General features: G+C 30.5%; 1 protein-coding gene across 4 annotated transcripts in view; it reads left to right on the top strand.

Moving 5' to 3' along the window:
- LOC106107473 (signal transducer and activator of transcription 5B) overlaps window positions 1-13,787 on the top strand; it is a 26,216-nt gene extending 12,429 nt beyond the window's left edge. The window contains exons 12-21 of one of the 4 annotated variants that reach the window (XM_013288441.1): window positions 252-406; window positions 1,115-1,238; window positions 1,846-1,974; window positions 2,647-2,753; window positions 3,546-3,707; window positions 4,915-5,039; window positions 6,622-6,774; window positions 7,449-7,584; window positions 12,955-13,091; window positions 13,517-13,787. In XM_013288441.1, the coding sequence (XP_013143895.1) occupies window positions 252-406; window positions 1,115-1,238; window positions 1,846-1,974; window positions 2,647-2,753; window positions 3,546-3,707; window positions 4,915-5,039; window positions 6,622-6,774; window positions 7,449-7,584; window positions 12,955-13,090 (1,227 nt within the window). In that variant the 3' untranslated portion in view covers window position 13,091; window positions 13,517-13,787. Of the gene's footprint in view, window positions 1-251; window positions 407-1,114; window positions 1,239-1,845; window positions 1,975-2,646; window positions 2,754-3,533; window positions 3,708-4,914; window positions 5,040-6,621; window positions 6,775-7,448; window positions 7,585-8,154; window positions 8,603-12,954; window positions 13,092-13,516 lie in introns of those variants that run through there. The other 3 variants (XM_013288377.1, XM_013288612.1, XM_013288526.1) reach the window with 3 other exon arrangements.
- Window positions 13,788-16,226: the final 2,439 nt, after the last annotated feature.

The following is a 16,226-nucleotide window of genomic DNA, read 5'->3' as shown; positions in this document are numbered from 1 at the left end:
TGTATTTTGTTTTGTTTTTAGTGCATTTTGTTTTGTTTTTCGTGTATTTTGTTTGGAAGTCGGTTTTGTTTTTTTAATAAAAAGTTTATTTTTATTAAAAAAAAATTCAAAAACATGCTGTAATTGACAACTTAGGCAACAAATAAATACACCGGGCGTGCCCTGCAGTGCTAAGATGTTAAAGCGGGCACTACCACTGTGAAAATTAAAGAAGTATGTGGAGAAAAAAAATGATGGTATATTATTAATAGGTGGTAATAATATCGGAACAACAAGCTCAGTTGTTACTAAAAAGTGACACTCAAGGAGGTAGAGGCAAGCAGCCGGTGGAGTGCGGAGATATATTGAATAACAGCGGATGTATGGAGTACCAGCATACTAGCCGCCAGCTCAGTGTCAGCTTCAGGTAATACATACATAGTAAAAACAAAGAAAAATTAAAAAAATTAAAAAAAAAAAAATTAAAAAAATAAAAAATAAATAAAAAAAAACGAAAAAAAAAATAGCAAATAAACTAAAGCTAGATTGTAATATCACATTTAAACTACATTTATAGGAAATATCACTATATAGATGAATTGATTATTTTTTTTTTTTATAAAAAAAGTCGAATTGTAATTTGAATATAAAAAAATGGGGAAAAAATCAAAAAACTTTTCAGAGGTATTGATGAAATAAGAACTTTGTTGAAATAATCAAAATATATGAGAAAAAACGATGTTACTCCAATTTAATAAACATTTTATTTGTAAAAACAAAAAAACAAGTCATTTGACAAAAACATTATGACAGAATTTTTTTGATTAAAAAAACAGACATTCTAAAGGAGTATTTCAACAATCTTATAATATTAAATCGTCATATTAAATTATATTTAAACAAAAAATGGAAGTTAATAAAAAAAATGGACTTTAGTATGGTATTAAAAAAACAATCCAAAGACAAAAATAAGAATAAGTTAATCACATTATAATTTGGCAAACAAAAAAAAGCAAATAAAAAAACAGAAAAAATCTGTATTAGTGCGTTTTTTATTTTTCGTCCAAAAAATAAAATATTAATTAAAAAAAAAATTTTTTTTCAATAAATATATTTTTTAACAATTTTTTTCCAGGAACATGCAACTGCGTAAAATAAAACGTGCGGAAAAGAAAGGGACAGAGAGTGTTATGGATGAGAAACTGACTTTACTCTTCCAGTCTGAGTTCAATGTCGGGGGAGGGGAACTTGTGTTCCAGGTAAAGTATCTTACTAATATTATAAACTAGCTGTTCCCATGCGACTTCATCCGCATGGAATTATGAAAATTTTATTTTATTGTTTACATTTGTCAAATTATCAATAGCAAATGTCAAAATGACTTGACAAACCTTAGCAATATTTCTTTCTTGATGTTGGCAGCAACTTATGGTCTCTTTCCCACATTAGGGTTTTAACACATAGGCTCTTTACGTTTGTTTTTTTTTATTCCACGCGGACGGAGTCACGGACGAAAGCTAGTATATATAAAAAGAGATATATATATGTAATATATATATTTTTCTTACTTTTTTTCTTTTTTCCATTATTTTTACTATTATACTAGCTTTCGCCTGCGACTCCGTTCGCGTGGTATAAACAAAAACAAAAGTGAATAGCCTATGTGTTCCAAACTGTCCTCTACATATATACCAAATTTCATCAAATTCCGTTCAGTAGTTTAGGCTACAAACTAACAAACATCCATCCAAATTTTCACATTTATAATATTAGTAAGATTTTGCATCCCCTTTTTTATTTTAAATTATAATAAATACAATAATAAACAATATTTCAACTTATACCTTATGTATGTATGTATGTTAGGTATGGACATTATCTCTACCCGTGGTGGTGATAGTCCACGGCAACCAGGAGCCCCACGGCTGGGCCACCGTCACCTGGGACAACGCCTTCAGCCCTCCAGGACGGGTACCATTTGCTGTCCCAGATAAGGTATACACCTTTTTGTAATTTATAACGAAACTAAAGAAAAAAATAATAAAAAAATATACTAAAACACTCGGGGGTAATTTATCTGTCTAATGGTAAAGAAATTTTTGATGTAAGTTTAATAGTTTTTTAGTTTACCCGTTACAAATATTACAATTATTTCCCTGAAACTTTTATTAGGAAATCATTAAATGACTATGAAGTCTTGTCATTGGATAACAATTACCGTTAACAGCAATATTTCTTTCCTATTGGCTTGTTTTTGTCCCTTTCTAGCGTTAGTTTCCAATATATTCACCCCATAAATTAAATTGCGTGAAAATATAGCTTATAATCTTATTTAACAGTGGTAGTGCCCGCTTTAAACCACTACCACACAGACAGGTGTGAAGTGGAAGCAATTCCGCGTTTCGTCTGATGAGTGTGGTGCCGGAGGCCTAATTTAAGTCCCTTTCTCTTTACCACCCTTTTCTTAGGAGAGGATGGGAATGAAAAGTGGATTTGACAGTGGAGGGGACGCATAGGAAGGGAAATGTCCTCTTTATGTGCGTCTCCGTCAATGAAGGGTAGGCAGCGCTGCAATTGCGGATGTTTATGTGTAGTCGCTTTCCATTTCGGTGGATTCAGGTCGCTTGCTCGTTTGCCATCTTATATTAAAAAAAATGTATGTTGTAGGTGACTTGGGGCCAGTTAGCGGAAACTTTACGCATCAAATTCGGTTCAGCGACCGGAGGAGATCTCTCCGAGGATAATTTACGATTCCTCGCCGAGAAGATATTCAGGTAAATGATATAACAAACATATTTAAATAATAATTTTAATGAAATTCAAATGTATTGAATAATTTATGTTAATCTCCTTATAAAATAAGTCTTTATCACTTAAAATTCACAACAACTTACCCCCTATTAGGCTATAAGCCCATTTAATTGTGAATTTACCCCTCGTTTTAAAAACCCGCCCTACTAAATCGTTCCCTGAAACTACCATTAACTAAACCTTGTTTAAAACTACCTTTGTTGTTCCCCTCGCACTTTAAAAACCCCATATTATTTCCTTCGTATTTGAAAACCCTGACACTTGGTCCCTCTTACTTCAAACCTCTTACATTATTTCCCTCTTACTTTAAAACCCCTACACAATTCTCATCGTACTTTAAACCCCATAAATTATTCCCCCCATTTTTTTTAAATCCCTACATAATTCCCCTCGTTTTTTAAAAACCCTTACATAATTCCCCTCGTATTTTAAAACCCCTATATAATTCTCATCGCAACCCCCTACATTATTCCCTTCGTTTTTTAAAAACCCCTTCATAATTTCCCTCTTATTTTAAAAACCCTACAATTATTTCCCTCGTATTTTAAAAACCTTACAATTATTTCCCTCGTATTTTAAAAACCCTACAATTACTCCCCTCGTACTTTAAAACCCTCTATTATCTAAACCCTTAACTTTAAACCCCCTACATAGTCCCCCTCGTACTTTAAAAACCACTGACAACTCCCTTTACTTTAAACATTCCCCTCGTATTTTAAAAGCTGACTCTAAGTTATTTAAAGCCTGCCATACAGGAGCATCCTGCCGATGTCTACGCTGGAGCTGAACGCGATGGCGGTGAGCTGGACGCAGTTCTGCAAGGACGCGCTGCCCGAGAGGAACTTCACCTTCTGGGAGTGGTTCTACATGGTCGTCAAAGTCACCAGGGATTATCTGCGCACTTTGTGGTGTGATAGGTATGGCTTCTGTGGTTTTTTTTACTGTTTTTTAAAAAAAAAATAAATAAAGGGAAGTAACATGTGTTTCAGATTATCTGTGTATGCCAAATTTTAGAGAAATCTGTTCAATTTAGGCTACAAATTCTTAGTAAGACTGATTTCTGGAATTAAAAAACTGAAGTCAATGTTCTTCCGGATTATGACAATTGTGTGTGAAATTTAAAGATATAGCCTATTTTACAGATAATGTAGTTTTTTAATAGATTTTTTTAAATTGTCCCAGTAGTTTTTGAGTTTATTCATATAAAATATAAATCTATCCTCTTTATTATATTAGTATACATTAAATGTTTGACTGCGTTTTTGTGTAGAAATAAAAAAAAAATATCCGTTAAAATCTATTCAGCATTTATTTACAGATAAATTACTTTTTTAATGATGAAGAATTGAAATCGTCCCAGTAGTTTTTAAGTTATTTCAAAATATAGGAAAATACAAATCATTCCTCTTTATAATATACTAGCTATTGCTCTCGATTACGTCCGCGCGAAATTAAGTAAATAATAAAAATATGTACCATGTTACTTACAGATAACGTAGCTTTTTTAATGGTGAAATAATTTGAAATCGTCCCAGTAGTTTTTGAGTTAATATATACAAATTTGTTAATATGTAAATATACAAATTTTTATGTAAGAAATGTTCTCTAAAAAATATATCTACGACCACACTGAAGACAGGCGTGAAGTGGAAGCAATTCCACGTACTGATGAGTGTGGTGCCAGAGGCCTTATTTTAGCCCCTTTCTCTTTATCAACCTTATAAGGAGAGGATGGTAAGGGGAAGTAAATTTGACAGTGGAGACGCATAGGAAGGGGAAATGTCCTCTTTATGTGCATCTCCGTCAATGAAGGGTAGGCAGCGCTGCAATTGCGGATGTCTGGGCAGTCGCTTCGCCATTTTGGCGGATTCAGGTGGCCACTCGTTTGCCACCTTATGATAAAAAAAAAATCTTACTAATATTATAAATGCGAAAATTAAGATGGATGGATGTTTGTTAGAGTTTGTAGCCTAAACGGCTAAAGGAATCTCGAAGATATTTGTCATAGATATAGGGGATAGTCCGGAAGAACACATAGGCTAGTCATTTTTGTTTCTTTTTATTAACTGCGGACGGAGTCGCATGCGAAAGCTAGTTAATATATAAGTTTATTTTCCTTTACAGATTGATAATGGGTTTCATACAGAAGAAACAGGCCGAGGAAATGTTAGCGAAGTGTCCTCCGGGAACTTTCTTACTTCGTTTCTCTGATTCTGAACTCGGAGGGATCACTATCGCTTGGACTGGAGGTAACATATTCAAAATACTGATTTACTATATTATAAGGAATAATAGACATTTCTAGTGTGCCATCATTCCGGTAGCGTTAAATCGTGTCAAAGTGTTCGGTACTTTTTAAATTTTTTTTTTTTTTTTTTTTTTTTTTTTTTTTTTTTTTTTTTTTTTTTTTTTTTTTAAGGCCGCCAATAACTCAGGGACTTGGTGTTCGGGTGTAATAATTTTTTCATAAAGTTTTTATTTACAGGGATTCTTAAAATTTAATATCACAGCTTTAATCACTTTTTCTAGCCTACATTACTATCAAATTACATAAAACTAAAATGACTAGAAAATGATTAAAACTTAATACTACATTGTTAAAACATTTTGAGGTTGTAATTGTTATTAGTGGTTGATACTTTGTTCCTTCTAGTTATTCTAAAATTACTTTAAAACAGATAGATTTGGTGTCCCATCAAATAATAATGTTCGCCATCTTGTAACTCTTTTTTTTTTTATTAAAATTCTTTCGTAGTTGCTAAAAATATATTTTGGGTAAAAATCTACCTTTTATTTAGAAACTAGAAGTTTTCGTGCGGCTTCATCCGCATGAAATTATGAAAATTTTATTTTATTGTTTACATTTGTCAAATTATCAATAGCAAATGTCAAAATGACATGACAAACCTTAGCAAACTATCTTTCTTGATGTTGGCAGCTTATGGTCTCTTTCCCACATTAGGGTTTTTGTCCAAAATATTTACCCCCTAAGTATAATGGCGTGAACATATATAGCCTATAGCGTAACGGAAGTGTAGGGCTTTTTATTAAAAATAGGATTATTCAAAAATATGCTGTGATTGCTGACATCTTAGGCAACAAAGAATATCACTTTTAAATTGTTTTTTTTTTTGAGAAAAAATAATTTTATACATATTAGAGTAAAGTATGACATTTCTATTGGAAATATCCCTTTTGATTTTTGACTTTTTTTTTTAATTAGAGGTCCTTGTAATATTCTAAATGATTAGTTGAAATCATAAATAGAATCTTACTCAGAGTCAGAAATAAATAAACGCTAATAATTCTAAAACTTTAAAATAATTCTGCTTCAAAAATGAGAAAAAAAAATTTTAAAAATGAGAAACGTACTTTATAAATAAATTAACACCAGTAATAAGATAAAACCACTACCAAAATGGGATAAATCGGTAGATTTTTTAGTAACAAAAATTTACTCTAAAACTAAGATAAATTTACTCCAATATTGATTACTCCAAAGTTAAAAAAATCTACTATGGAATTTAAATAATCATAACTTATACTAGCTTCGCCCGCGACTCCGTCCGCGCGGTATAAAAACATATGCAAATAGTCTATGTGTTATTCCAGACTATCTATAACAAATTTTATTAAAATCTGTTAAGCAATTTAGGCAACAAACTAACAAACATCCATCTAAACTTTCACATTTATAATATTAGTATGGTTATATTTTTTAAATTCCTCGCAGACGGAGTCGCGGGCGAAATCTAGTTTTACTCTAAAAACGTAACAAATGCACTAATTATCCTTATATATGTGTTCCTTACATTTTTTTTTTATCTGTAGAAGGTAACGAAGTGTTCAGTCTGCAGCCGTTTACTTCCCGCGACCTGATGCTGCGGTCGCTCGCAGACCGCATCCTGGACCTCTCCCAGCTGCAGTTCCTCTACCCCAATGTGGCGAAGGATGATGTCTTCTCCAAGTATTATACTAAACCTGGTGAGTATCGATGTTTGTAAATGTGAAGTATCGATTTCGATTTGTAAGACGTATCGTAGTGGAAATATCGATGTTCGATTCAAATTATTATATAAATCAACTAAAACTGTTATTTTCTTAACTGTTCTCATGAGACATCTGTATATAATTATGGATTTTTTTTTTATTTTTGTCAAATTATCAATAGCAAATGTCAAAATGACATGACATGACTAAACCTTAACAATCTTTCTTTCTTGATGTTGGGTTAGGTTAGGGTTTTTATACAAAATATTTACCCCCTAAGTTTAATGGCGTGAAAATATATAGCCTGAAGCGTGATGTAAGTGTAGGGCTTTTTATTGAAAAAAGAATTGTTCAAAATATGGTGTAATTGCTGACATCTTAGACAACAAAGTGTGTGTTTACGCTTTATTATAATAGTATAGAATTAGAGGACAATTCTAGTGTTATTATATTGTAGAGAATTTAGCGATGACGATGATTACGTACTTGTTTTACTTCACGCAACAAAGTTGTGGATGAAAACTAACAAATAAACCAGATGCAAGTCAAAATACCCGCCATTTTACTTTGACATCTGTCAAAGATTAAAATCATAAATAAAAATCATCAAAGAATAAAAACCAAAGAGTAAGTAACAAAGAATGAACAATGTAAATGTTGTCTCTCAGAGAATGAGATGCTGAAGAATGGTTACGTGAAGCCGGTACTGGTGACCACGTTACCGCCGTACATGTCGCCGTCGCCCGCGTATGCTCACTCGCATTCCCCGGACTCGCATCGCAACACGCCCAGCGTTCAAAGCAGGTATGTATAACGTTAATGCCAGTAAATTTAAGTATTCCAGCAACTGGTTTGGGGTACACATGCCAGTAAACTATGGTAGCAACTGACATATCAGCTACTAGAGCATTGACATTACTTATGCCAGTAAATTATGGTAGTAACTGGCATGTCAGCTATTGGCGTAGTTAGATTACATATGACAATAAAATAGATTAGTAGTTGGGATGCCAGTAACTGACGCAATGTATACACATGTCAGTAAAATGGGATACTAACTGGCATGTCAGCTTCTGACGCAATAACTCATGCCAGTAAAGTAGCTTAGTAACTGGTATGCCAGCTGAAGACACGTGTAGACGCAATGTGTATACATGCCAATAAAATAGAAGCTGCAAGATAGTTACTGGCATGAAATACTACGGTAGCTGGCTTTCCAACTACTGGCATATTGAATCCCTTTGATGTCCTTATAACCAATTATGGCTTAATTTTTTTGTTTTTTTTTTTAACATGACATTTTTCTCTTATAGTCATACCAATATGCTATTTTATCCATTTTTTTATTTTTTGTTGTTTTCATTTTATTTGTAGGTACATGCTTGAGTTTTGAAACTACGCGACGTGAATTTTTTTTTCCAAGATCCTTATTTTTTTAAGTTTAGTTTTAATTTAAGTCACATCCTTTGATTTGGTGGTTTTTTATATTTTTTTTTATTTTTTACTTTAGTTTTTAAGTATCTGTGCTTCCCTTCCTTTAGGTTTAGTATCACGAAAAACAAAACTGAACTCTATTTTTATAGAAGTAAAGTACATTATAACTTAGTTGTATTTAGTTTTAGTTTACGTAAAAAATTAAAAAATATCCTCGAAAAAATTATTTAAGACTGGAAAGTATATCAGAGGTGGTCATTTTTGTACAGTACAAATACTATATGTTAAAAAAATACACTTTTCAACCAATTTTTTTGACTTAACGAATCAAAAATCTACTTATAAATTAAATTTGACATTAATTAAAATGCATTTTTAAACTAACAGTACTTTAAATAGTGAAAAAATCAATTTTTTCAGTTTTAAAAAATGTTCACCACCTCTGGTTTTTATAAGATAACCAAAAAAAAAATGTTTTTTATTCCTTCCAGCTGCGGCACAACTATTTTGCAATTATAAATCAATTGCAAGCAACAATACGAAATGTCAATTTTTTTAAATTTAACGTAGATGTTGTTAAAAAAATTGTAGTGATTTCGGTTAAAAAAGAAAAAAGAAAAAAAAAACAATAAAATTTGTATCAATCTGGATTTTTCCCGTCGTTATGCAAGATGTTAATGTCATTTTTGACAGTTTTTGAACAGTATTGAATAAAAAAATCTTTTGTAACTCGGCTTTTTATGTCTAAGAAAATCAGTATTAATATTTGATGTTTTTAAAATTTAAGATTGCCAACGAACTAATGTTCGTATAGAAATTATTTGGGGAATAGACATAGGAAATATCTCCTGTGTTTGTTTGAGTCTGATTGCTTCGCTATTTTGGCGAATTCTGACTACAAAAAATTGCGAAAAATGTCAATTTCAAAATTACCAATTCGGTTCACATATCTAAAAAATATACTCAGGGTTTAAGCGAGTTTAATAGATTTTTTTTTCTACAAATGTTTTTTACAACTTAAAAAAAATGTTAGTGTCAAAATGAAATTAAAAAGTCAAAAAATCTGCTACTATTTATCTGTAGTCGATCTGTAAATAGACATGGCATTTTTGTTGAAAGAATTACTTTAAAAAAAATATATTTTTTTTAAAACTGATATTTTAAAGATGAACTATTTATTTGTTTGAATAAAATAGGCTTCAAAATGAAGCCAATATTTTTTTTTACTATTTGAAAAAATATCACTGAATAACATAGGATATAATTAATACTAGATTTTTTAATTCCACGCGAACAAAAACCAGTATTTTACTGATCTTTATAATTTAAGAACAGCGAATAACAACGAAAAAAATATTTTTTACAAAATTGAGGAATTTTTATCTACTAATAAAAAACACAGGGTCGGATTTAGTAATTTTTATAATATTAATTACGGCCCTGGACTGACGATGTTGCTATTTCAAAATTAAGTTTGGATTACGACCAAAATTTTATACGAGACATTTAATGTCTTTACTGTTAATATAGATTTTAAAAAAAATATTGAATCTATGGAAAATTTTAATATAGATTTTTTTCATAATAACTTTCCGAGTCTATTCTTTTTTCAAGTATTTTATAGCACATATCTTGTTAGTGTTATTTTTTTTGCTTTTTGTCAAAATTATTGGATTTTTTAAAATATTTACACAGTGTTATTAGATTGTATTTAAAAAATCTTATATCAAAAGTTGAAATATTTGAATACCGTTTTAAATATTAAATAAACAAAAAAATAGTCAAATTTTAAACAGTCAAACCGTCCTTAAATCAAATTACATTGTTAATTCGAAAAAAATGTCTGACCCAGTGAATAAAAGTGAAATTAAATTCTCCTGATCATGTTCGTCTTGTCGATTTCTGTTTTTAATAATAATAATAATAAAGATTCTTTATTGTCAATCATTGATTGAAGAATCAATATTGCTTTGGCTCCTTAACTAGGAATTCCTCTGTTTAAGGAGCCAATGCCTTCCCTTTCAGTTACCTTTTAACAACAAAAAATAAAATAAAAAAAAAAACTTCAAGTATCGCATGAAACCATACAAAATCAAAGAAAAAATAAACCTACTGTTAATTGGTAATAGTAAACTGAAGTTTTATATTTCGACATAAACTACACACTTGTCACTATGTTAAATAAGTCTTTGCGATTTTAAGATGGGTACATCTTTAACTAAACTATTGGACAACTGTTTAGTCTCGCACACAACTCGATGATTAGTTGTGCAACTAAACAGTTGGCTGCGAAACAATCGACAGTAATGCGATAGTTGAGTGAAAGATAAGCGCGTACTCCATAAGATTTAATCGGTACTTTCCGCCATAAATAAACGTCCATAGATTTTTTTTTAAATTGCCAGGATTTTTTTTACATTCTTATTTTGATACGTCTTGTCAAAATAATGTTATAGTAAATAATACTGGTGTTTATTGATATTTATGACTGTTTTTTGTAATTTTTTTAAATTCTATAAAATATACGAAATGTGAAAAAAATGTTCGTTCCGTTTCTGTGTGTTGTTCTTTGACCAATTTTTAAAATGATCTCCTTGCATTTGGTATTTTTAAATAAATAAAATTTATAAGCTGTGAATTCATCTCTTGAAGTTGTCAAAATACCATCGACAATCGAATCTCATTTTATAATGCAAGTCTATGGTTTAAAATATATTTTTTTCTACCGGTACTTTCTCTGAAAGGTAATATATCAGTCAAGTACCGTCTCGTTTTTACTAAACTGTAATAGCTCTCCGACGCGAGAGGAAAGGCTCTCGTGTCGGAGGCCAAGACCCACTTTGGGTCTTGGCAGTAAGTAAGTAAGTAATAGCTCTTACAAAGTGTTTTAAAATTTACAAATTCTGGACTTCAAGAGATATCTACACAACGTTTATTAGAAAAAACATGTAATGCTCGGTTAACACTTGGCTAGTACAGTAGGGTAGTTTACACTGTGCAAGTGCATTTCCAGTCCAGTTATTGATTACTGGCCAAGGGAACCGCGCATTTTTTGTGACGTTTCAAAAGAATTTTAGTCTTAAGTTTATGAAAGAAATATCTCTGATTTAAGAAAGGATGTGACTATTAAAAAAAATAATTTTTAAGATGAAATATATAAAAGAAATATTAATAAAATCGCTCAAAATGACAATTTCGTAGTATTTTTAGATATTCGATTTGATTTTTTTCCAAAAAATTATAGTTTTTTTTTTCTCGAAAAGTATTAATTAGGTATTTCTTTAGCTTATTTTAGTTATAGATTATTTTAAATAACTACCAAGTATCAATTTATTTAAGCATTTGGCCTAATTTTAACGTAATTTTTAAGGTAATTTTCACAAAAAAAAAACTACGGCTGAGGCAATCTAAAAAACATTTTTCTAAATAACTACGCACAAACTTGTAATAACTCATTTTTTTTAATTATACAGTTGTTAAGATTTGATTGTAAAAAATCTCTCATTAAGGTCATGATTGTTAAAACTTTTTGTTATTTTTTAAAAAAAATTTAAGAGCAATGTATTTGTTGAGAATCTAGAATTTACGAAGTTGAAGTAATTGTTAAAACTTGTTGGCGACAACGTTTGCCATCTCTTTCTCTCTTTTGACAAAATAGACGGCGATATCTATGTCCATTTTTCGTTTACGGTTGACTCGCTTTTGCAGTATTTTTAACTCTACATGACAAAACGTAGCTTAAGAACGATTTCGATGTATTTATAATTGAATTATATGTGACATCAGAAAAAAAACGCTTATTATTTAAAAAAAAAAAACTTGTCTTTGATATTTTACTTAATCTTTGACGATAGAAGACAATTTTTTTTTGCAATCCTTCGCGAAAATGCAACACAGACGGTCGTTTTTTCTAATCTGTATTTTCAAATTTCTTTTTTGTATATTTTTTATTTTTTTTTGTAATATTTTTTTTGTTAAAGACGGGTGTATACGCCTTTTGTGTCTGTGCTGCCATTTTGGCGGGGAAATTTAGTTTTTTTTTTTAATGTTAGATGTGTTTTTTTATATTTTTTTTGTCATATCATTCACGACCGTCTAATAATGTGTTGCATTTTCTCTATTTTTTTCCCGATACCCGATGGCTGCTGATATCCTGGAATTGGTAACACAAAAAACATTTTATACACATTAAATGAATAATTAAAAAATCGCAAAAAATCTTTATCCACTATTATTAATCATTGAATCACTTTTTATAATAATACTAACTCTGAACAAATTCATACACGTAAACGGCACATTACAACAATGAAAAATACTATATTAAAAACAAATTTAATCTACAAATAAACATGTTACAACACAAATGTAATCTACAAAAACACTTCAACAACTAACATATTTAAAAAATCAACACTGCATCACAAATATAATTTCCAACTCTTCACAACTAAACATTCAACAAACAACGCTTTACAACATAAATATATACAACACTTTGCAACTCAAATATAACTTACAACATTTCACAACTAACACATTTAACAAACAACACTTTATAACTAAAATATTTAACAATCAACACTCTACAACTCAAATATAATTTACAACAATTTACAACTCGAATATAACTTTACCACACTACAATTCAAATATAACTTACCACACTTTACAACTCAAATATAACTTTCAACACTTCACAACTAAAACATTTTCCAATCAACACATTACAACAATCAGTTACTTCAGCGCGGCGACACCCGCACAGACTGAGAGTAGCTTCATGGATAGTGAGTTGTTCGAACAAATACGTGCGTTCGAACCCGACGGCCTTGATGACTTTGACTTCTACGGCGGCAACATGAGCATGAAATGAGGTTAGTATGTCACTTTATGTATACCAGTGTATCTCAAACTTGTTTTACCCCCCCTCCCCCTTTGAAAATCAATGATCTATCAGCGCCCCCCATTTTTAAACAATTTTTAGTGAAATTTAAAATACTATCTTACTATAAATTTGAAAGTTTAGATGGATGTTTGTTAGTTTGTAGCCTAAACTGCTGACCTATTATTTTGATCCCAGCACAGTTAAGATGTAAGACTAGCTTTCGCCTCCGCCTCCGTCCGCGTGGGATAAAAAAAAAGTAGCCTATGTGGTCCAGACTATCCTCTACATCTATACCAAATTTCATCGAGATCCGTTCACCAGTTTAGGCTACAAACTAACAAACATCCATCTAAAACCACTGTTGTGCACAGAATACGTTTTTTTTTTAAATCACAATAAAGTGTTTTTTTTTAGGTGGTAACCTGGTATTTACCTGTAGTAAGTTTTTTTTTCAATTGCTTCGAGTCAGTTAAATAGCTTTTAAAATTATATAGCACCGTGCCATAGATTCAAAGTCGTATATAGCATATATACAGGGTGATTCTTAACGGACGGATCAACGGTTTTGTGGAGTTAGACCTCATTAGAGCGTCGATGGCTCAGTGTTAGCACTTGACTTGTAATCTACAGGTCTTGGGTTCGAATAGTGTACCAATGTGGTTTTCGATTTTTCGAATTTTCATATGTACATAATTTACTTGACGTTCTTACTGTGAAGGAAAACATCGTGATGCACTTATCTGTGAAGAAATTCAAAGATATGTGTGAAGTCAACCCGCAGTGCAGGTTGACTATGGCCTAGTTACCAACTTAGGGTAGGCTCCGAGCCCCTCGGTGGGGATATATTGAGCTGGTGATGATAATTAACTAATATTTTAAGCGCAAAGCATATTGCCCGATTTTCTTTAGCTTTTTTTCCAAAATAACTGTAAAACTATAGAGTAATATTGCGTTTTAACAATCCCTATTGAGACCCTCTACCACATAAATCCGTTAAGAATCACCCTGTATAACAATATATGTTCGTTATATACCTTAAAATAAGACTAAATGAGTAATTTTGGATTATTCCCAACCGTCACCCCGCTATCCCCACGTGAGAATAAGTTTCTTCCGTCCTACCTTTTAGTCCCACACACAAATAAGGTGACAGGAAACATTATGAGATAAGTTACAACCGTCCCCTCATCGGAATAGTTGGGACGGATGAAGCTTATTTCTCACGTGGGGACAGAGTGGGGTGACGGTTGGGAATAATCTGTAATTTTTAATGACGAAAATACAAAATATGCAGTGATTTTTTATAAGATATATAAATGTATTGACAATTTTGAAAGTTCAAAAAGCACAGTTTAGTCAATACTCAAGCACAAAAAACATATTTTATCTGTATGCTGTCTAAATGTCAAAATTGCCGCCGTTTTTTTCAATCAGTGATTTTATTACGATTTTAATTTTATGACTAATGTAGCAAAATCTACATTTATTTTTATTCAATAACAAAATAGAAATTATTTAGTTATATTAATGTTTGAATTAACATTGATCTGTATAAATGGATAGGTTACTTGAAATGACAACTGTTACTTTTTTCAATTATAGTGTGTCTAAATAATTTAAATTAGTTTGACAATTCATTTCAAATTTAGTAGGGATGGGTTGTGTAATCAGTCATGAATCTTATCGATTTTCGATTTTTATTCTTATAGAAGTTGGAATCGATAGATTTATAGTTATAACTCATGAATAAAAAAAACACTGTTTTCTCAAATTAATAATGACCATAATAAATAATGAGAGTAAATAAATGTTTATTACTACTATAGTACGTAATCAAATTGGATTTCGCTATTATTTCTGTCATCGCTAAATTCTCTACACTATAATCAATACTAGAATTGTCCTTTAAATTAGTTAATAACAAAATAACAGTTTTAGTTGATTTCGATAATTATTTACACCGAACATCGATAGTTCATAATTGTTAGCTGCGTGTTTCGTCACTACGATACCTGTCTATTAAGTACGTCAGCCTTCATACAAATTGAATTCGATACTTCATATGCGTCATTTATCAAACTAATCTATCTTATTTAGACACACTATAGTATCAAGATGGCGAAAGTAGGCATAAAATATCTCTTCCACGTCTATCCATTTATAAAGTCCAATGTTTTTTTTGTAGTTATTTTTTATAGTTCGTTTTATGTATACTATCAATACCAGTATATTTACTTTTTTTTACATAAGTATGTTAAATAGATATTCACAAAGTATAAAGTTTGTACCAAAATGATTTTTTTATCATTTATTTTATTATTTTTTAGTTTTTTGTAAGTATAAATATGTAAACACTACAAAAAAAATGTAGACTTCAGATTGAAAAACGAAAAGAAATTACTGCAGTTAGCTTGAAAACATTTTTACATTTTTTTCGTATTATTTTTGTTTGTAGAAATGTCTATTTAAAAAAGTAACCTGGAATTATACATTTTTTTTGTTAATATGCATTGATTTTTATTTTTGCACTTTTACTAAGTAAACTTTTATAATTCACGCAATCAAATAAAATATATTGTGTGAAGAAACCTTTCCTATGTTTTTTCCTGTTTTTTTATTTTTTTCTATATTTTAATAGTTTTTTTTAACACAAACCTTTATAGTTAAAATAGCTCTACGAATACAAAAATATGTGATACAGAGGCCTTCGGATTTCAAAATTTACGAATACTTTTAGAAAAAACTACAAGAATTTTATTCTTCATTTGTCCTTTTACTGAGGTTGAAGTATTAAATAAAACAAAATGTAATTTCAAGCTTTTATATTTAATAAATATATATATAAAATTGTGCCTTTTTACGGCTGTAAGTGTTACTACTGCACAGACCAACGACAAACCGTCCCTTATGAAATAACCTCTAAAAGTGCCATTTTGGAAAAATTTATAACAGTACAAATGTTGGTCTGTAATTAATAGCTATAAAGTGACGTAGATTTTTTCTAATATTCTATTCAATTATGCAAATATCTTAATAGTTTCTGTTATACTTCATTGTTTTTTTTATAAATCTCGTTACACGCTACGCCTATCTTGTTTATTCGCGAATGTCAGAGTGACATGTC

The sequence above is a fragment of the Papilio polytes genome, unplaced genomic scaffold, assembly GCF_000836215.1.
Source record: "Papilio polytes unplaced genomic scaffold, Ppol_1.0 DF824492.1, whole genome shotgun sequence".
NCBI classification, from domain to species: Eukaryota; Metazoa; Arthropoda; class Insecta; order Lepidoptera; family Papilionidae; genus Papilio; species Papilio polytes.
This window is presented reverse-complemented; position numbering and strand designations above follow the sequence as displayed.